General features: G+C 32.9%; 2 protein-coding genes across 2 annotated transcripts; one reads left to right on the top strand and one right to left on the bottom strand.

The window, feature by feature from the left end:
• Window positions 1-4,024: 4,024 nt before the first annotated feature.
• On the bottom strand, window positions 4,025-5,566 carry LOC133206352 (glutathione S-transferase-like). Its single transcript, XM_061342304.1, has 5 exons — window positions 5,372-5,566; window positions 5,026-5,118; window positions 4,765-4,874; window positions 4,327-4,455; window positions 4,025-4,211 (listed from the first exon to the last, which is right to left on the bottom strand). The coding sequence occupies exons 1-5, from the start codon at window positions 5,502-5,504 to the stop codon at window positions 4,047-4,049; spliced, it is 630 nt and encodes a 209-aa protein (XP_061198288.1). The 5' UTR covers window positions 5,505-5,566; the 3' UTR covers window positions 4,025-4,046.
• A 1,574-nt stretch (window positions 5,567-7,140) lies between these two features.
• On the top strand, window positions 7,141-17,817 carry LOC133171688 (neutral cholesterol ester hydrolase 1-like). Its single transcript, XM_061306474.1, has 5 exons — window positions 7,141-7,287; window positions 10,645-10,770; window positions 16,573-16,696; window positions 16,798-16,861; window positions 17,028-17,817. Exons 1-5 carry the CDS (start codon window positions 7,141-7,143, stop codon window positions 17,815-17,817), a joined length of 1,251 nt encoding a protein of 416 aa, XP_061162458.1.
• Window positions 17,818-22,277: the final 4,460 nt, after the last annotated feature.

Here is a 22,277-nt window from a genome sequence, read left to right as displayed (position 1 = left end):
CTGAACCTTTTCAAGTCTTCACTTTGAGCATCTGTTTTGGATGTATATTGATTATTATTTTTTGTGATAGTAATTTCTTAATCGGATGTACATGTATTTGGTTTCCTTTTATGGGAGTACTAGTATTTTGACCATGTTTACACCTTGGAGACATTTTTGGAATTTTGAGTTCTGCTGATTTGCACAATCATTGTTACATCTATTGCATTGCTTTTTACGTTATTTTTTAAATATGTTCCTGGATGTTTTAATAGAGGAATTATGTGTTTTCAACCTTGTTACATCTATTAAACTTGTGTGTTAAACACTTCACAAAGTTTAAACTTCTCTTTTAATTAATATTTTTAACAAAAATTCCAAAATTAAATTCCCTTCTATTGAGAAAAAATTACGAAAGAATGAAAAAAGAGGCGTAATTGATCCTTGCTTCTGTCTGGCTATCAGTTAGGCTAGACTAAAGATTCGGAGACCTTTATTGGATGTATATTTAGTGCATTAAGACTCTAGTCAAAAGATAATCAGGCGAACCTTAAGGAATACCTTATCGATTAAGTTCTTCGTATACAAAATAAAACTTCACCTGACAAATGCACCTTCTATATGTAGAAGTATGGCATCGTGAAAACCAAACATTATCAGGTACTTTTAAAACCAAAATGATTGCATATAAAAATGATCCGTCAATTCCCTGTTACTTTATAATGGTTAAATCATAAATGTATGACTCCATCGATAATCATATCGATAATTTAGCATACAAAGGGAACAAAATCGTAATTTCTTAAACTTATATTTACAAGGACGGCATAAACCTGTTTCTAATTGACTAAATGTACTGTATTATGTAAGCAGATCCAGATTAACATACTAAATCTGTCATTGGTCAATTCTAAGCTTCTTATTCTTCTTTGTCTTCGCTGACCAGTCACAAACAACAAGAACAGAACATTCCTTTTATATATTAAAAACGCAATGAAACCAGTTTAATTTAGGAGCATTCTTGAGAAGTAAAACTTCAGAGTGGATAGATATTTGGAACCCTTTTTGAGATCACTGTGTTGATTTATTGAAGCATGAAGCCATCATCAAATTCTATCTGGGATTGTTTTAGTGACCATGAAGTGTATCAGAGATCTCTGGTTTTATTCCCGTATCCCAAACTTCCCAGCATTCCCAAATCTCCCACAATGCCAGGCGATTACGCATCGTTTGCTCCGATTGGAGACAAGCCTCTGGTGGGAGATACCTGTAACAGGCCTTTTCTGAAGGCAAAAGTTCTGAGAGATCTTCCAAAGGCCTCAACCACAAGGAGTTTAGATATTCCAGTGAAAAGAAACAATCGCATTGACAGTCATTTTACAGAGTCACAAAAAATCAGGTTTCTTACAAGTATTAAAGAGAAAAGCAACAGTGCTGGCATAAGCATTACTGACAAGGGAAAATACCTTCAATCTCAAAGAACCACTACATCAGCAATGGAGATTGTGGATACCGATATGAAAAGAACTTATGGTAAACAAGCACAGCTTAAAGAACAGTTACTGAATAAAAAATAATTCATTGGAGTCTGAATTTTTCATATGGAGTTATCAATCTGTGTTGAATACACTGACAAATAACAGAAATTCATTTTTAATTTTTTGACATTGCTTATATGTCAACAGTGAAAGGAAAACGTAGCTTAAAGTGATACACGAACATGTCAGTGGAAAACCTATTCATTAATATTATATTAAAGAATATTTTTCAGTATCATTTTGTTATCGTTCGCGTCACCTATCGTAAAATCATACTTACGGAGAAATTTTGAAACAAGATTAAGATTGATATTTAAGATTTAATGCACATTCAAATTTAGTTCCGACAAGAATTACAAAAAGTAAAATGATGGCTTATGGTTCAGTTGGAATTTATAAATACTTTTTCTGCTAGAGATACTGAGTTATTAAGTATTGAAGCTTTTATTTTTAAAAAGAAGTATAGAGTCTAATATGTTAATGTATTTCACAATGAGCCCCACTCTTCACATGTCAAACATGGGGCCCATTGAAAGAAATTTAATAATTTAAAAAGACAGCTCATTGAATGTAAAAAAGAAAACTAATTATTATATTGCACAACAAATTAACTGATAGATCTCAAGTGCAAGAGAACATGCTTCAAGATAGTACTTTTATTAAAACTCGATCAATTAAACTCCACCCCATAGATTAGTTGACATGAAAAAACGTGATTTTGGTAGGGTTATTTTCTTTTATAATCTCAAAAGGATTCCACTCATAACACTGAAAGCACTACATGAGATTTGTCTTCATGTACAATGCATATCTATTGGAAGGTTTGAAGATTTAAAAAAAAAAAATTGGGTTTTCAACGTATGAATAATTTAATCGCACTTTGGCCCTGGACCGAGAGACACCTTTGGTTAAGAGCTTTTTACTCCTGCCAGTAATAGAAACAGTGTCTGATTGACAGACCATAAGCGTAAAGAATTTCAAAGACAACCTACGCATCTTCAGTGACAAACTGAGACCCAGTATTTTCAGAGAAAGAAACGAATACAATTAAAAAATCTTAAGATACTGCACGAGAAAAAAAAGGATAGAAAAAGACCACATCTTGAGTCAGATGAACTTTAAAAACACTGACAAATATTATCCAAAACTTATCCAATGAAATATGGAGATAACGAACAGTATCCAAGCTCAAAGTCAATTTAAACAATACAAGTCGGGAGCAGAGCAAATACGGACCTCCAGAAACATCAAAGGTGGGATCAGGTGCCATGGAGGAGTGAGCATCCCCTGCCGATCGGTCACATCCGCCGTGTGTTCCTTTTCATGATCGGGAAAAACGGGAAAATCCGTAGACAATTCAGTGTGTAAATATTGGCCTAACAATTAGTATGAAAAACGTCGATCAGCATTTGACTTAATGATAGGTTGTATTTGCTGACAAGGTCATTATATCGACCATAAAACTTGCGGAATGATGACTTCAAACGAGACTGTTGATATCCGTGTTTCATCAACTTGTTTGTCATAGCTTGCCAAACTCTTCTTTAAGAGCTTCATTTGTTAGAAAATTTTAAATATAAAACTTAAAGATGAATATTTTCAGTTTATTGAATTAAACAAATACATTAAAGCTGTATCATCCGATCTATTTGATCTCTGATAATTATGATTTACCACCATCATTCATTTACAGTGTAAAGTTTCTCACTTTCAGAAAACTGCAAAATCTAGTTTGCATATGTTATTGGGAAAGAGAAATTGGAAGATGAAAAAATAATAATTGTCCACAATAAACACAAGACGGCTGATACATATGTAACACACATGCGCACTAAATAATTTCGCTTCAATTGTAAATATTATATTTCACAAGTGCATATCAGGAGTTGTGGAAAGCTGCTGAATTTGACGGAATCGCGACACTAGAAAAGAAGAGCAGAGGTCAGAAAGTCTACTTAACTGAATAAACAAAATTCTTGAACATGGCATGAGGTAAATGGGTGGTTAAACTATGGAATTCTACCCAGTAAACAAAACACGTGGTTTACCCTTCGAAAGGTCAAGCGATCTTTACGCTGTAACGCTGAATATTTATGAGGTTTTGTTTGTAAGCAAAGAATTATTTCTTGAATTGCATTTTAGGCATAAGATGTACGATAATAGAAAAGGATATTTTTCATTATTTGAACATATGATAAAAAAGACCTAGACAATAATATCCGTGGGTAAAAAAAAGACACAACGTTCATACATTTTTAAAAATATATACCAACTTAATCAAGAGGAAGATAACATTAGGATCTTTAAATATTTCATGTCATTCACTGATAGTACATGTATTCTCACTTTCCTTGAGTCAGCATGCTTATCTGATTTGTAAGGCATTCAATTTTTGTCACCAATTTGAAGATGAACATCTATCATACCAGTACCAAGGGATCTCTGTTACTTTCTTCCGAAGGAATAATCTACCAGTATAATACTTTGACTCATTCAGATCTCAGAAACATTTTAACAAAACCAAGTTTTTCAAAAGTTAGTATGTTGTCGTTTCGATAAGTATTCCTTAATACGGGGCATGTTGGCCACTTTCGCACGGCATTTCATAATTCCCAAACATTTGTCCAGCGCATTGCTGTTTGTTGCTAAAATGTTTTCAAATGCTTCAAAGATCATGATGTCGGCAAAAGTCAACTGAAATGCAGTAAGTTCAAAAATAATAATTTGTTTTCATTTCTATTGAGGTAAATGGCTGTTAATCGATAATAAAGATAGGTATATGTTACTAAAGATACTTATATAGTACTACCCGATTTCCAACAGCAAATCCTTTTCCCTCTTTCATGTTCTTTTGTATCTGTGCTTCAATGAAGGTACATGCTTTTACCATTAACTCTTGGAAGGATTTCAAAATTTGCCTTGCCCATTCCTGTTTCCTCTGAAAAATATAAAATGTGCAATTGAAATGAGTGACCATTTTCCAGTATATATGTATAATACAAAGAATACTGCAAAGAAATATAAACGAATGAGTATACAAATGTACTACTAGTAGTACTTAACTATTTCAGATTAAGGACCTATCTTAACCTGAAGCTTATTTGATCTGGAAACCTTCACGCTCGATATTAATTGATGCAACATTTTAAGTTTTATTTGAGCTGTCCTTGATTCTTCATATTAATTTTTTTCGCTGATCGGATAGATGTTACTATATCTACCACAAAGCCTGTGAGGACAGACGTACTGGATCTTCACTCAGCATCGGTAGTTCGGCCATTTTATTTTTCATCTCTACCAGACATTCTACTATTTCATCAACTTTTACTTTCTGAGACAATGTTTCTCCGTCCAGACCTTCAAATCAGTTAATAGACATATGAAAAAAAAAAATCTAAAATATTTGTATTTCTTCATATGAATTTATCATCATTCTTAAAAAAGAGTCCCTTTTTTCATTTTGTACGCTTGAAATGTGTTCGATTCACGATTTATGAAACGTACTCACCAAACGTTCGTGCCAGATGTCTGTTTATTGCCATACTTTGTGAAATGAGAAAGCCGTCAACAGACAGTACAGGCAAGGAATTTCCGGGTGTTTCTGAAAGACAAATGCACAAATGTATGATTCGTTTACTTTATGATTTCTTTTTGAAAATAAGCTGTACTTTGATAAGTGTATTCAGGTATGGTATGAAACATGCACAAAAACCCGACTTCATGCAAAATGCTTTTCCTAGAATATTTATTATAATTTTATCATAAACCCCTGTATACGTGTTGAAAGTCTAATTCTACAAAAGATAGGAATAACTCATATAAGTTCTTTTTGGACACATAGAATATGATCTTACTGTCTTTAATGGCTGTCCATTGTTCCTTTCTGATCCTTTCATCTTCAAATGAGACACCCGCTACGGTAAACAAAAGCCTGGTGGGCTCTGCTCGTCCTCTTAGATCAAAATATGTCAGCTTGTACTTTGGCATTCTGCCTTTGTCCAATGTTAAAAAGTCAATTTAGGAAATATTTCTAAACTGGAGACCAAATTAGATATTTGAATATGTTCGACACATTTAAAATTTTTAACTAACGGGACCTAAAGAAATATATTGACTAATCATTCACTGTGATTGACGAAAACAATGCATAGGGATTATTCGTCGTGTACCTTTAAAGATCAAATGAGGATTAACAATTATGGACAAAATATATAGGTTCACTTTTCACTGCTTTTAGTTTAACAATTAAATTTACCCCTACGGGACTTTAGATAAAAGGCAAAAGTAAATTCATTCAAACGTTTACTTATATCGCGATATATATATATGCAACCAGAAATTATCTGATATCATTATCAAAAGCCAAGCCATGGATTGTTAAAAATACAATATAAAAAGCATATCAGACATATAAAATTTCGAAGATAATTGTTTAACTTTATTTTTAGAAGTTCTTTAGTGTTTTACACGAATATAAGACCTGTATTCCAATAAAAACACGAGATTATCTGTGACGTCAATATGCGAGGAAAGTTATCAGCATGCAAGATTGCTATGATTACATCGATGATAAATGATAATGTTCATCTGCAAGTTACATTTTTTGTAGAGAGAATTTGATTTTTAAGTCGGGCAAATTTATGTTTACTTGACATTTTACTTGCACGATGCAACATACTCATTTAACTTGACATGCGACTTATTTGTCATGAAGTGTAATAAAGCATGTGATTTATATGCGACATATACTTATGGTAACATGCGATTTGCGTGTTAACGAAGTCGACATGCAATGTTATATTGTCATGCATAGTTAACTCGCATGTGGTGAAAAATAAATTGCATGACAATATAAATATCTCGCATGTTAACATTCATAAGTCACATGTCAAAATAATTACCTAGTTGTTGACATAAATTAGTCTCATGAAAGCAAAATCATATTGCATGTGGAACAAAATAGGTCTCATGTCAACAATTATGTTGCATGTCGACATAACAACTCGCATGATAACATAAATAAATCGTATGACAACATAAATATGGTGCATGTCGACAAATAAGTCGAATACTAACACAAATATGCTTAACTAGCATTTATGGTATCAGATACTGGAGTTAGTTGTTAAATTTACCCATATATTAGAATTGCATTCTCAATATAAAGATTGTTTACTTGCATGCTTACTTATTTTCTTAACTACTAATATACTGTTGACATTTATTATGCATGTAAAGGCCAGAAATATGCCACCATATCCTGAAAAGTGAACATAATCATCAACCTTCTGATTGATTAAATCAAGTGTTTTTCTTTTTCATCAATTTCTTTGACTTGGGCCTCGTGATTATTAGCAATACATATAATAGTTACCAAATGAATAATAAATATGCTGAATGATAATTTTATATGCAAAACCTGTACGTAAAAAAGAATTTGTTAAATAATATATTGACAACCCTGCAACACATGAAATAAGCACAGCTAAAGACAAGAATGAATAATCATGTACTTGACTGGTAAATATTGGTTACCTGAGTCCATTGTTTACATGGTCAAAATGACCACGATGGACATAGATAAGCCTTTATCCAATGAAAATACGTATCTCAGGGGTACAAGATGAAGTTATTTTATGTGTGTACGTTAATTGTTTTAGCTTTCTGTGTTCTGTTTTCTTCCTATCTGGATGTAAGGGTTCCAGAACCTATTGAGGAGAAGCTTAGTCTCAGGGTTATGGAGGGATGTTTGAAAGGCACCGGCCATTTTGTAAGTTAAATTCAACCTTTATTTATCTTTTTGGTCAAGTGTCCGTTTGCTTGACTTGAATTTTGGCTATTCTTTTGTTGAACTGTCCCACCCATTTGGCCTAGTTCGTATAATTTGTTTGAAAATTTTGTCAGTTAATTGAATTATGTACTTATTCCAAAAGGGAAGTAAAAACTTATATACAAACAAAAGTTGACCATCTGAGGGGGGGGGGGGGGGGGGGGAGAGGAAGTTATCAGTCAACTTCGTGATCAACAACCCATGTTTTGTTATCTTTGGAAACTGTTTCCATAAATCATAAAAAACAGTATTTACCAATATATTTAAATACTATGTAGGGATTCAGAAAACAATATACATGTATGTGCATCTTAAAGATTTTCTTGAGCCCTTATGGAAGTATTTTGTATATTTATACAAAGGTCATGAATTGTTTGGCCCGATCATAATTTAGCACTATCAGTATATCTACAGTTTGTATTTATACAAGATCATATAATGTTTTTGTCAATAAAAGTGCAAAAACAAAAGCACCAAACACTTTTAGCCTTTAAATAAAAATCTCGTAAAAACAAGTCCCTACACAGTTGCTACAAGCAGACGTGATAAACGCTGTTGGGAAAAATCTAAAAAAAAAATATATATCGTTTATCTCTTATAATTATAATTAAAATATGTTAGTCTTCTTTTGTATTTTTGCTTTTAAACAATAACACTTTCTACACAATTAAACTCGCAGACATAAGCAATGGTCCAACATATACTTTGCACTCTTTGCGCGATGAACAAAGAAGAAAGAACCATACAGAAATACTATTTGACATATGAATATAGATAAACAGACCTGTTTTACGAGGGCGAGCTGTCTCCCTCTCTATTTCTCAACAGCAAGGTGTCTTTTGCTGTTAATTTTGTATGGATGTGGTTCAACAACTATTAAAATAAACCACAGTCAATTAAAATAATTATTTCAATCGTGGTTGAGAATGCATTTTAATCTCAAAACCACGTTACAAACACTATCGAAATAACACTTACTATTAAAATTAATGTTACAATAGTGTTTGAAAATGCATTTCCAACCCAAAACCACGTTGGAACCACTACTATTAAAATTATGTTTTAATAGTGGTTGAGAACGTATGTCAAACTAAACTACTATTACTAGTATGAATTTGTTTTAATTTTTTTTTTTTACAATAGCAGGCGCGAAATCCCGAGCAAATCAACCTCTATAATAGTAATTACATGTATTTATTTTAAAAAATGAGTGAAACTAGATATCAAATCCATATCTGTTAACGTTGTAACAGATCTTGTCCATACTTATTAATTCCCACGGTAGAGTCAGCAAGCAGGTCAGAACTCTTAAATAATATTTGCGTTTTCCATGTTTTAATTTTTTCAAGCTAACTGGTCAGCCTCGTATCTTTCTAACACGAAGATAATTTAACATAACTAGATGTTTTAGCTACCGAAGATTTTCAGTTTAGTTTGGGTGAATGTAAAGTCATGAAATTTAGCTTATATAATTAAGATACCCATTACTGTGCTGACAGACAATTTAAATTGTTTGCGTTTATCAGATGTATCATTTTTAAAAAAAAAAAAAAATTAAGCATGCAGAAATGTTGAAATCTCTATCCAAGTAACACTCTCCACTGAAATTATTATTTCATTAGTCGGCTTATTTTAGTAGTGATTGCAACTTAATGTTGGGTTTGACACACGGTCTCACCATATATATATTTATTTATTTATATATATATACATATATATATATACTTCACATTTTATATATATTATCTGACCAAGTAAACGAGTGGGGAATAAAGATAAAATTATCTTATCAAAGGACAAGTCCTTTGAAACCTATTCGGACACCTTCAGACCTAGGTCAAAAATGAATATATATTTCTGTACCTTAATTATCATAGTCTTCTGTGTTATATTATCCTTTTATCTGGATGTAAGGGTACCGGAACCTATTGAGGAAAAGCTTAGTCTCCGAGTCATGGAGGGGTGTTTAAAAGGCCTTGGTCATTTTGTGAGTTACAATTTTCTTGTGATAAAATCGATTTGAATTGATTGGAGCATAATAGACAGGGTAGTTTTGATAGTATTGGTACACTATCACGTTATTGCAAAGAACAAAGAAATGCCGCGGTAATCATTCAAGAAATTTTTCCCTTGTCGTTGGAGGAATTCTTGGAGAAATACCTTGATATAATCCAGAGATTAAGTTGGGAAATAAAAACCGAGTCGGAAGGGCAAGGTTTTTCTTTTCCAACAAAATCTCGCGACCATTGGGTATGTTCTCCAATAATTCCGACTACAAGAGAATATTTCTCCTCTGCCAAGGCGATTTTTAAGGGAAAAAATTACTTTATAGAGAAACAGAATCTAGACTTCAATGTCAACAGAAATGTTATATGAGGTCACGATGCTACTCCTCGTTCTTTTTCACTTCACGCATTAGAAAAAGTGCGATGTGGTCCGAATCAAAACTTTTTACTCATCGGTTTGACTCACAGTCAAAAGATGCCAATAGTCTTTTCTTCGTGAAAGCAGTCAAAATTTACTGATAATTTATTGCAATCTCCTATGCAGAGTTGTCGTTCGTTCCTCTCTCAGATGAAAGAGTGAATTTGTTGATGACGTTTGTGATTTATTGGAGTAAAATGGCCGCGGCATTTCTTTGATATTTGCTATAACCGAAGGGGCATCTATTTCTTAACTTGAAAACTGTGAGTGCACTTGTTGTTTTATAAGGATCATATTTATGTGCCTTTTATGCAATCAGAAGTGCGCTAATTCCTGGTCACAGAAAAAATAAGATTTAACAAAATAATGTATTGTAAACCACAAATCCAAGATTACACCATCTAGTCCATGGCCAGCATTTGCGCTAAATTTTCAACAGGCGAAAATAAGTACACGTAATAACTAATAAAACTTTGGTTGGTTGGTTGGTTGTTTAACGTCTCTTTGAGAATTTTCCCCTCATCTTGAAACGCCACTACTTGCCGGTGGAGGCTGCAAATTTAGACCTGTACTTGGCACTTATGAAATTTGAACAGTAAAGAATCTTTTTCCTGCAAGCACCTATTGCGATACAGGACCAAGGTTTATACAGTCTCACCCGGGGTCTCCACATCGCACAGTGGATTCGAATTTGCGACGCTAAAGCAAACACTCTAATCATTGTGCCATGCGGGCGATAATTAATGAAATAGAATTTGGCATAGGATACTTTTAATAATAATATTTACAGTGTGGCAACTCATTGGTGACAATTTTTTTTTAAATTTAAATTTATTAATTTATTATTTATTTTATTTTTATATATTTTTTAAGATAGGCGTTCTTATATCTCTTGGAATTTCAAAACCCTTCTCACCATTCTTAAAAAGTATTGGTAACAACGTTTACAGAGTATGTACTACTGGGAATCTATGGAATGCCAAGGACACAAATCTAAAGGTAAGGCAATATTCTTTCCATAATCGTAATTTACATACTCATGATTCACCAATTATTATTCAGATATTATAGTTTTCTGACAGGTTTTTAATTATTATTATTCAGATATTATAGTTAACTGACAGGTATTTAATTATCATTCAGATATTATAGTTACATATATCTGATAGGTTTTTAAGTATTATTCAGATATGATAGTTATCTGACAGGTTTTTAATTATTATTCGGATATTAAAGTTATCTGACAGGTTTTTTAATGGTATGTCACTCGTGATGTGAGTTATATCAAGGATTTTTTGAGAAGTATATATCTAAGATAACTATTCATATAACATGACTCAAAAATGCAAAGAAAAATGGGGGTCAGTGTGCATCTTACTGAGCAACGGTACGATTAACTTGATCTTTTTGCACTTAAATTGTAATTTTTATGTTAATCATTTTAACCTTAATCAGATTTAACTAAATGTAATCATGGAATAAATATAATTCTTTATAATTATGTAAAAAAGTTTAAATGAAATATATGGAGATAACGAACAGTATCCAAGCTCAAAATTCCATTAAACATTACAAAATAGGTGCAGAGCAAACACGAACCTCCAAAACATCAGAGGTGGGATCAGGTGCCATGGAGGAGTGAGTATCCCCTGCCGGCCGGTCACACCCGCCTTATGCTCCTTGTCATGATCGGGAAATAACGGAAAAATCCGTCGACAATTCAGTTTGTAAATAATTGCCTAACAATTAGTATGAAAAACGTCAGTCAGCATTTGACTCAATGATAAATTGTATTTGCTGACAAGGTCATTGTATCGACCATAGAACTTACGAAATGATGACTTTACACGAGACAGCTGATATCCTTGTTTCATCAACTTGTTTGTCAATAATTTACCTCGTTTTAGAAATTGTACATACGTAGAGCATGCTCTTGCGTATCGAATCAACTGAGAGATATAAACTCCGTATGCAGGTAATGAAGGTATATTCTGCATAAGTAAGGGAAGTTGACGATTGAAAAGTTAAAGTCATCACGTTTATCATAAAGCTTGGTTGTTAGATTACCATTAACGTCTTTTTCAAGTAAAATATCCAAACATGAAACAGATGTGTCAGACTCTGTGGTATATTCTATCTCAAGCTCACCGGAATATATCGTATCGACATAAGAATGGAAATAACAATTGTGAATTGACAATACGTCGTCGATATATCTAAATGTCGAGTTGAAGGCCACGGCAAGTGTTTTCTTCTTTTCACGTATAAGGTTTTGGACAAATTCTGCTTCATATGAATACAAAAAAGGTCTGCGAATAATGGGGCGCAATTGGTACCCATGGGAATTCCAATAGATTGTTGGAAGACCTGGTCTCCAAAAACCACATAGATATTGTCAATTAGAAACTCAAGCATCATTTTAATGTCAACTTCAGAGTACTTGTATGTACAGTCAGAATGTTTTTTAACAAAATAATTTTGCAAATGACCAATGACAAGGTAAGTAAATCTACGAGTTCCATTTTTATTGAAAAAGCAGCTGTCAGTGATATCAAAAAACCTGGATTTTAATTTATCGTGGGGAATGGTTGTGTATATAGTAGAAAAGTCGTAAGTTTTTAAGCTGTTGATTTTGGTAAAATCTTGTGATTTCAAATTTTCCAAAAGTTCCTTGAAATTTTTAAGTATCCATATTTGATTTACACCACTTCTCGAATATATTGTTGCACAGTGCTCTTGAAGTTTTCCCCTTCACTACTGTTAATATCTTAGTGAGGAGTAAAGAAAGAGGCTTGATTGAACATTTACTGGAACCCGCTATGTATCTTTGTTTGTAAGGATTTTTATGAAGTTTCGGAATCCAATATAAATATGGTAATTCAAATTCATTTTGGTTGTTTGGAATATTAAAAATATTCAAAACTGACATATGATTTTGAAGAATTTCTTCCTTAGAAAGAGAACTATGAGTATAAGTTGGATTACCACTTGTAGAATTAAATCCAAGTTCCTCTAAAATACATTTAATATAATGAGCCTTACAAACAAAGACAATGTTGTTACCTGCTTTGTCAGCAGGGACCAGTACGTACTGATCATGTAATCTATCTAACTCTTTTTTCACTTCTGGATTATTGAATACAGAAGGATGGATGGTTCTTATACTGTTGAATAACATTTATTATTGAAAAAATCCTGTAAATTAATTATTGTGTGACCTTTTTGCACTGAAAAAATGTCAAATTTGGGGTATTACAAATCTAAATAAGCAATAAAATGTTTTCTTGAATGAAGCGTTTTATGACTTAAGTGCTGATCGGTTGAATATATTGTGTAATTTAAAGTAATGTAAGAAAGCGTTGGAGTCAGTGATGCAAATTTTGATCAAAATAATATTTTCAGGCAAAAACCATGTAAATTTTAAAGTGACTTCATAAATATATCTTCATTTTATGGTAAAGAGTGAATGTGTTTGTTTAAAAATGTAAATTGAGACCTATAATTAATATTTCTTTAATAATAATAATGATTATAATAATAATAATAATAAAATCGACGAGTAAAAATATGAAGGGCTGAAGTTCCAAGATATCAAACAAATGAGTAGATTTGAAGAAATTTCTATTCTAAATATCCTTCCACCACAAGAAAAAGTCCCCCATAAATCTTGTTTCTTAACAATTTTGTGAGCAGTTTTTAAATTGAATATTGTATAATTCGCTTTGTTTAATTCAAATATGTCATGAATTGTAACAAATAATAATGAAGTAAGAGGTTCTGCCCAAACTATTTTCGAAAGCTGACGAAAGACATACCTCAAACACTAGACAGTACTCTCTATACTGTTTTCAACATACGCTCTGTGATGTCCTAAACATGAATAAAATGTTGTCTCTCATTTTAAAGAGTTAACAATTACTTGACTTTTATATTTAAAAAATCATCGTGTCAGTTTATAACCCCGATATCAATTCTCTTAATGTTGCAATATATTCTGTTCAAGAGCAAAGAAAGTTTTTTTAAATATATAATATAAAAAAAATCAGTAATAAGAACCATTTCCCAAAAAGGATATAACCTTAAACAAGAGGCCCATGGGCCACAACGCTCACCTGAGACAATATGGCCCTGCTGTTATTCATCAGCAGATTTCTTCTCCTATTTATTCATATGTAAAGCTTTCATCATCTGTTCTAGGCATACCCTACCCTGAGGTGCCATGTTTTGTATGAAATTGAATCTTAACTTTCTGAGGATGTTTCTATATTCATAAAACTAATCATGGCTTTGCTAGTCTTGTAAGCGGAATTTTAAAGATGTCTGTCACCCTTCCCGGGGGGGGGGGGGGGGGTCATGATTTGAACAAACTTGAATCTACACTACCTGAGGATGTTTCCATTTCAATATGACTAATCATGGCTTTGTGTTCTTGAGAAGAAGATTTTTAAAGATATTTCCTATATATGTTCTTTTGTAAAACTTTGATAACCCATTATGGCCCCACCCTACTACTGGAGGATGCCTTGAACAAACTTGAGTCTTCCATATCAATATGACTAATCATGGCTTTCCTGTTCTTGTAAAGATTTTTAAAGATTTTCCCTATATATTCCTATGTAAAACTTTGATTCCCCATTGTGGCCCCACCCTACCCCCGGGGGTCATGATTTGAACAAAATTGAATCTACACTACCTGAGGATGATTCAATATCAATATGACTGATTGCAGTTTTGTTGTTCTTTTGAAGAATATTTTTAAACATTTCTCCTATATATTCTTATATTCTTATGTAAAACTTTGATCCCCTATTGTGGCCTCACGCTACCCCCGGGGGTCATGATTTGAACAAATTTGAATCTACACTAACTGGGAATGATTCCATATCAATATAACTAATCGTGGCTTTGTTATTGTTGAGAAGAAGATTTTTCAAGATTTTTTCCTATATATTCCTATGTAAAACTTTGATCTCCCATTGTGACCCCACCATACCACCGGGGGTCATGATTTGTACAAATTTGAATCTACACTACCTGAGGATGATTCCATATCAATAAGACTAATTGTGGCTAATTTGTTCTTGAGAAGAAGATTTTTAAAGATTTTCCCTATATATTCCTATGTAAAACTGGGGGTCATGATTTGAACAAACTTAAATCTTCACTATGTGATGAAGGTTTCCCGGTGGTTATTGAGAAGAAGATTTTTAAAAGATACCACAAATTTTTCACTAATTCTTAATTATCTCCCCTTGAAAGAGGACGTGGCCCTTCATTTGAACAAACTTGAATCCCCCTTACCCAAGAATGCTTTGTGGCAAGTTTGTTTGAAATTGGCCCAGTGGTTCTGGAGAAGTCGAAAATGTGAAAAATTTACAGACGGACGGACAGACAGACGGACGACGGACAAAATGTGATCAGAAAAGCTCACTTGAGCTTTCATCTCAGATGAGCTAAAAACTAATTTTTATATCATCATTTTGATAACTTTTCTGATAAATATATTGGATGAATGAGGTATGAAAAGATTTGTTTACCTACTTTTTCTTTTTTTTCCAATGAAAAATTGTCCTGGTTGAATATACAGTGTTTAATATAGTTGTAGTTTACATATTATAGTGCCCTGTGTTACATGTAAATATAGTGAACAATCATTTGATCAGAATTATTTTGTATCATGAAAATGCCAACACCCGGCCCATTGGACCTACATGTATATGTTATCTAGAAAGACCAACTATAATGTACATCAAGTTTTTTCAGATTATTCTATCTATATGTACAATGGACTGTACAGTCATCATTACTAACGGCTAATATCTTATGTTTATAAGTTTGGTGAATGCAGGGCTCCCCAACCTTGGCGCCATCCATTGAATCATGTACCATAGGCCGCCATGTTTTCTATTGTTTTAACTATGGGTTATCTACACCATAACCCATGGGCGGTGCCTTCATAACCTATAGGCGGTGCATGCCTTTAATTGCATACAAAATCAATTAAATTTTATTCAAAATCTTTAATTTATTCTCGGTAGACTTTAGAAGGTTTTTCCATATCGTCGTCATCGTTAAACTTTCCAAATCGATCGTCAGAATGGTCCAACTGCTGTATAACATTTTCAGGTGTAACTGGCTCCCGGGTCAAATTAAAATCCGTCTGAGTAAGAGATAAATCCCCAATACCATCAAACACGTTTACTTCGTCCTCTATCAACTGGCCAGCCTATCTGTGAGAGAGCTTGATTATCGATAGAATTGTCCCATTCAAAATTTTGCGGAAGTTGAAGAAAATCCAGATCCATGCTCATTGCGCTGTGTTTGTCCATTTTCGCTTTTTGATTGCAAGTGCACAAAATGTGCAATAAAATGTAATATATATGCACAGTGTATAGCGCGTTAAATTATAATTATGTCAGGTGACAAACCATATTAGGAAATTTATTTGCAACTTATACATCATCTCTCTGTCATATATTAGGAAATCTGAGAGTGCTATGGTACATGTGACTTACCGTATAAGTTTTTTATTGGTTTTCTCTAGATACCCTATAGAGAGGTTGAAAGGTCACTCGAAGGCGCAGCCTTCGAGTGACCTTTCAACCTCTCTATAGGGTATCTAGAGAAAACCAATAAAAAACTTATACGGTAACTAATACTTATAAATTGCTGGGGTAATTTATGAAAATTATATCTCTCAACAGAGTGTTTTCTTTTTTGTTATATAATAAAACACTAAAGATAAGACATTATGACTGATTCTAACTCATATCCTCTATTTTTGTACAATTCGTCTGACAGATAACGGACAGGTTAATGAATGGAATACCAGTCCGTGTGTACGAACCACTGAAATCTTTACATCAATCCAACAGACCAGTCCTTATATACATCCATGGAGGAGGCTGGACCTTTCTCTCTACTGGTCAGTTTGAAATCGTCTTGTAAGTTTAAGTTCTAGACTATCAAGAACTCAAGATTATTGTTTATTATTCACACACACACATATATATATTAATATTTTAGATAACTATGACCTCCTGAATCAACAGATTTCTAAGGAAGCCAACATCGTGGTAATATCCGTGGAGTAAGATTCGCGTATTTTATTTGAAATTGAAGATTTTAAAGGAGAAGATTATTTGATAATTTTCTTCATTGTTTGAATTTATAATCATTATGATGATTGTTAATTGATAGAACATGTCCAAGACTTTTCAAGGTCCTGGTATAAGAATCCTTTATTCCGATTCCAGATACCGTCTAAGTCCACAAAATCCTTACCCAGCTGGATTGGATGATGTAGCAAATATTGTTTCATACGTATTCAACAACGCTAGAGATCTTGGGGTTAATCCAGGCCGTATTGCAGTGGGTGGAGACAGTGCTGGCGGGAACCTTGCTGCAGCAGTACAACTTCGCCCTGAAATGCGCGGGAAAATTGAAATGTTACTTTTACTAGTACCTGTGTTACAGGCGGTGAACATGAAAACAATAGGATTTACAGAAAATGTAGAGTATCTACACAAAAGTATGAACGATCCCGGGCAGGTTAACTTTTTCTTGAATTACCTTAATTTAGATCACTCATTGTATGATGCATTCCGGAACAATCTTCACACGTCTGCTGCTTTCAAACAAGGGGAATACAAATTTTTGTTTGATCAGCAGAAATATCTTCCTGTTGAATATATTCGCTCTAAAGAGCTTAAACTAAAGAAAACTGGGATTGAAGATATTGGCAATGAAACTTTATTTGGAGAATTGAAGGATAAATTAACGAACCCGACCATCTTTCCTTTAATGGCATCAGATGAGGAGCTATCTTATTTCCCGTTTACGTACGTTATGGCTGCGGGATATGATTTGATTCGTGACGATGCAATAATGTTTGCAGAGCGTCTCAGACACCTAAAAAAAGACGTAGAACTTTCACATATAGCTGATGGATTCCATAACGCTTTAGTGATGTTTAATGGACCTCTTGAGGTGAATGTTGGAGTGAGAACAGTCAATGATATCATAAGAGTACTGAAGAAACTGTAGCACCTCAAATAGAGCACTTTTTTTAATTGAAGGTATTACAGAGCAAAAGGAATATCATAATTAACTGTTATGGTTCTACTTTTAAAAAAATCTTGATATTGTTATTGTAGCTCAGAACAATACGATATTCAATCACAATTTTAAGCAATAAATGTTAAGCAGAGTACATTTATATTTATAAAAAATACTGTTCTTGAATTGTGAGTATTGCGATGTTTATTACATGTATTTCAATGATTAGGACAACATACTAAATGAATGGTTACAACAAGAACGAAACTTTTGCGCTTTTATTGATATGAAATACAAAAATAGAATAAAATATTGTAAATATTTTCATTTGAGTATTGTCCAGATTTAGAGCAGGAGTCTTAGCAATGATTATAATCAATTATAATATGCTTATGAGAATTAAGGAATGTTTTATTGTCGATTTAAAACAAGGTAAACAATACTTTTGTAGTGTATCAGAAACAAAGAAATAATTTAATTTTGTCTGTATTCTAGCCTCTGATTCATATCCAAAAAGGAACACAAATTATTTCTGTATAACCTGGTTAGGTATGGGGACCCCCCCCCCCCCCCCGACAACCAGCTGAATCATCTGTATCCATACAATCCTCTCATTTCCAGTCCTCGGGATTCATGGAAAATTCCAGATTTAATAATTTTTTTTAACTTCAAACAATAATTCAATCCTACCACACGTAAACAAACACAAGGCTGCTAGGCCTTTGTATCAGTTTTTACCTCCCCTCGCTTCCCATCACTTCCGTTACTTCCGTTAATACGGTTGTATTATTGAGCGGCAATTTGAACTAATAAAAAGCAACGACATATTACACCCATAGTTATTTAATGATTTTAAAATTAAATTATAAGAAATGACTCTAATTCCTGGCCAAATTATTCGAGCATAACCTGGTTTGGGTCAGTTTACGCTGTTTTATAATCCGCTTCGCGGATTATAAAGCGTAAACTGATTGATATTTTAATGCAATGTGACGTTTGATGACAATAAACTGACTTAAGCAACAAATGACGGATACACGGTTAGAGTAAATTGCATGTCTTTAAAATTGCAATTTTATTAAGTTTTAGGCGTCCAAAATATCCAGTTAAAGGATCAATTTTAAGAGAATAGCGGTTCAAATTTTTCTCCAATTTCTAGATCTTCAACACGATTAAATTCCAAAACCTTCATCCAACAGCAACTAAAAACATTTCTGTTCCTGTTCAAATATTAGTACAGCAAAACTCGGTTATAGCGAAGTTCTGTGGACCTGCAAATTTACTTCGCTATATCCGTAATTCGTTATATCCGTATAACGAATTCGTTAAAGTATACATAGCGAATTCGTTATATCATTTTTTCCCTTCAAGCATGACTACCATATATATTTAGGGAAGTTTAAAATATTAAATTCATCTTGGAATTCAAAAGTTTTTGAATGAATTGAGTTTCAAATATTTATACTCACAAAATTATTCTCAGTTCAATATTTTAAAAATTAAGATCGTTAAAACTTCGCTATAAAAGATGTCAATTTCGTTATATTTAACTTCTAGGGGACACAAAATCAGTTCGCTATAACCGTAAATTCGCTATATCCAAATTCGTTATATCCGTAAAATTTTCCAAGGAATTGTTAAGATTTTTTCCGGGGATTGCAAAAAACTTCGCTATATCCGTAAATTCGCTATATCCGTGTTCGTACTAGACGAGTTTTACTGTAAATACGTTTATTATTGTAGAAATGGTAATTCCACTGTTATATTCAATAAATTTATTCATTAAAGCCATTCTCATGCTCTTCACCTGGGAATTTCTCCTTTTAGAAAAAGTGAGGTTCATTCCTGCTCTAAAAATAGTGTTGGTTCTCAGGAAATGTATGTGTCACACTGGCAAATCAATTAACACTGTACTTCCTTATTCAAATAAACTATATTTCCCTTATGAACTTATGTTGTTTATTTTTGTTTTAAGTTAGTGTCTATACAGATAACAAAATGTAACTTTTTTTGGATTGAAATTACATTCCTACCCATTTATTCGAAAATTTTGTCAGTTAATTGAATTATGTACTTATTTCAAAAGGGGAGGAAAAAATAGATAAACAAAAGTTGACCATCAGGCGTGAAAAGAAAGTTGTCAGTCAACTTTGTAATCAATGACCCTAGATTTGTTATCTTTGGAAAATGTTTTGAAACCTCTAAATCATAAAAACAGTATTTACCTATATATTTATAAATACTATGTAGGGATTCAGAAAAAAATATATATGTGCATCTTAAAGATTTTATTGTTCTTGAACCCTCATGGAAGTATTTTGTATATTTATATACAGGTCATGAATTATTTGGCCCTATCATAATTAGCACTATCAACATATCTATAGTTTATATTTATACGAGATAATATAATGTTTTTGTCAATAAAAGTGCACAAACAATTAAACCAAACGCTTTTAAACTTTAAATAAAAATCTCGTAAAAACAAGTTCCTACACAGTTTGCTACGAGCAGACGTGATAAACGCTGCTGGGGAAAAAATCTCATCCAAAAAAATATCCTTTATCTCTTATAATTATAATCAAAATATGTAAGTCTGTCTTTTGTATTTTTGCTTTTAAACAATAACACTTTCTACACAAGTAAACTCACAGACATACACAATGGTCCAACATATATATTGCACTCTTTGCGCGATGAACAATGAAAAACGAACCACACAAAAATTACCATTTGACATATGAATATAGATAAACTGACCTGTAGTGGGAGGGCGAGCTGTCCCCCTCTCAATTCCTCTACAGCGAGGAGTCTTTTGTTGTTAATTTCGTATGGATGTGGTTCAACAATGATCAAAATAAACCACAGTCAATTTAAATTATTATTTCAATCGTGGTTGAGAATGCATTTAAAATACCTAAACACGTTACAAACACTATTGAAATAACACTTGCTATTAAAATAAATGTTACAATAGTGTTTGAAAATGCATTTCCAACCCAAAACCCCAGATTAGGGAAAAAAGAAGAGCATGCTCAGTTCTGGGGGGGGGGGGGGGGGCTCCCCCTGGATTTGTAGAATTATTAAATGTATACATATATATTGAAGCAAATAAAAAAATGCCAATATGGATATCAAGATTTGATTGCTTATTGTTTGATATGTGTATAGAAGATTCTTTTTATATAGAATATTTATCACACTGTAATAATGATTTTATGAGTTTGTACATGCCAGACGTCATAACTTTCTTTCATGAATAGTATCATTTAGTAAATCCAAAAAAATTAATACTATCATTTAGAAAATCAAAAAAAAAAAAAGAAAAGAAAAAAGATCGTCCAGGATTTGAACCATGGACCTCTCACTTGCTAAGCAAGAATCATGCCCCTAGACCACGGAGGCACTTGATTACACAGTAAGTTAAATGCAAACATTAGGTCACATATAATGTTTATATTCACGTTCGATATTGTCAAAATTTTACACAATACATGGTGTCTAATTTAGCCTTTACTAAACAGTTCTAATAGATGTAATTAGAATATAAAGTCCGTCGACAGCCTGTATTATACGTTATAACTCTTCACATGCCCCTGTGCTAAAAATAATACCAAGCGACTTTTAATACAATAAATTAAAAAAAACGTGACGGGACATTTTGAGAGGGTCGAGAGAGGCCATAGGGAGTTATGGTATAAAATTTCATTGCAAAAGCTCAAAAGCTTCTTGATATATCGTCCAGAAACGCAAGTGTTACACATAGATGGAATGTATGAATTTACGACCTTGAACTTTGACCTTTTGACTTAAAAATCAATAAGGGTCTTCCTTAGGCCACAGGGAGTTGTTATGTAAATTTGATTGCAAAAGCTCAAAGGATTCTCGAGATATCGCGCGGAAACGAAAGTGTTAAAACAGACAGAATTTATGTGAATTTATGACCTTGACCTTTGAACTTTTGACCTCAAAATCAATAGATTTCTTTTTTAGGCCATAGGGAGTTGCTATGCAAAGTTTCATTGCGAAAGCTCAAAGGGTTCTCGAGATATCGCGCGGAAACGAAAGTGTTACAGACAGACAGAAATACAGACAGGCGGACGGACGGATGGACAGACAGACCAAATTAATATCCCCCACTTTCAGTGAAAGCTGTGGACAATTAAATTTTAATAGTGGTTGAGAACGTAAGTCAAACTAAACTGTCATAGTTTATTAATTCCCATTAGTAAAGACATATCGGTTGCAAGCGGGTCAGAACTCTTATATAATATTTGCGTTTTGCATGTTCTAATTTTTTCAAGCTTATACTGATCAGCCTCCTATCTTTCTAACACACAACTAAAGATATATATATATAATATATATATATATATAAAATATGAAGATAATTTAACATTACTGGATATTTTAGCTATCGGAGACTTTCATTTTAGTTTGAGTGAATG

This window comes from Saccostrea echinata, unplaced genomic scaffold (genome assembly GCF_033153115.1).
Source record: "Saccostrea echinata isolate AGI-Se365-2 ecotype Australia unplaced genomic scaffold, CSIRO_AGI_Sech_v1 ptg000054l, whole genome shotgun sequence".
Classification (NCBI taxonomy): domain Eukaryota; kingdom Metazoa; phylum Mollusca; class Bivalvia; order Ostreida; family Ostreidae; genus Saccostrea; species Saccostrea echinata.
Note: the sequence above shows the minus strand (reverse complement) of the source record. Positions and strands in the feature narration are given on the sequence as shown.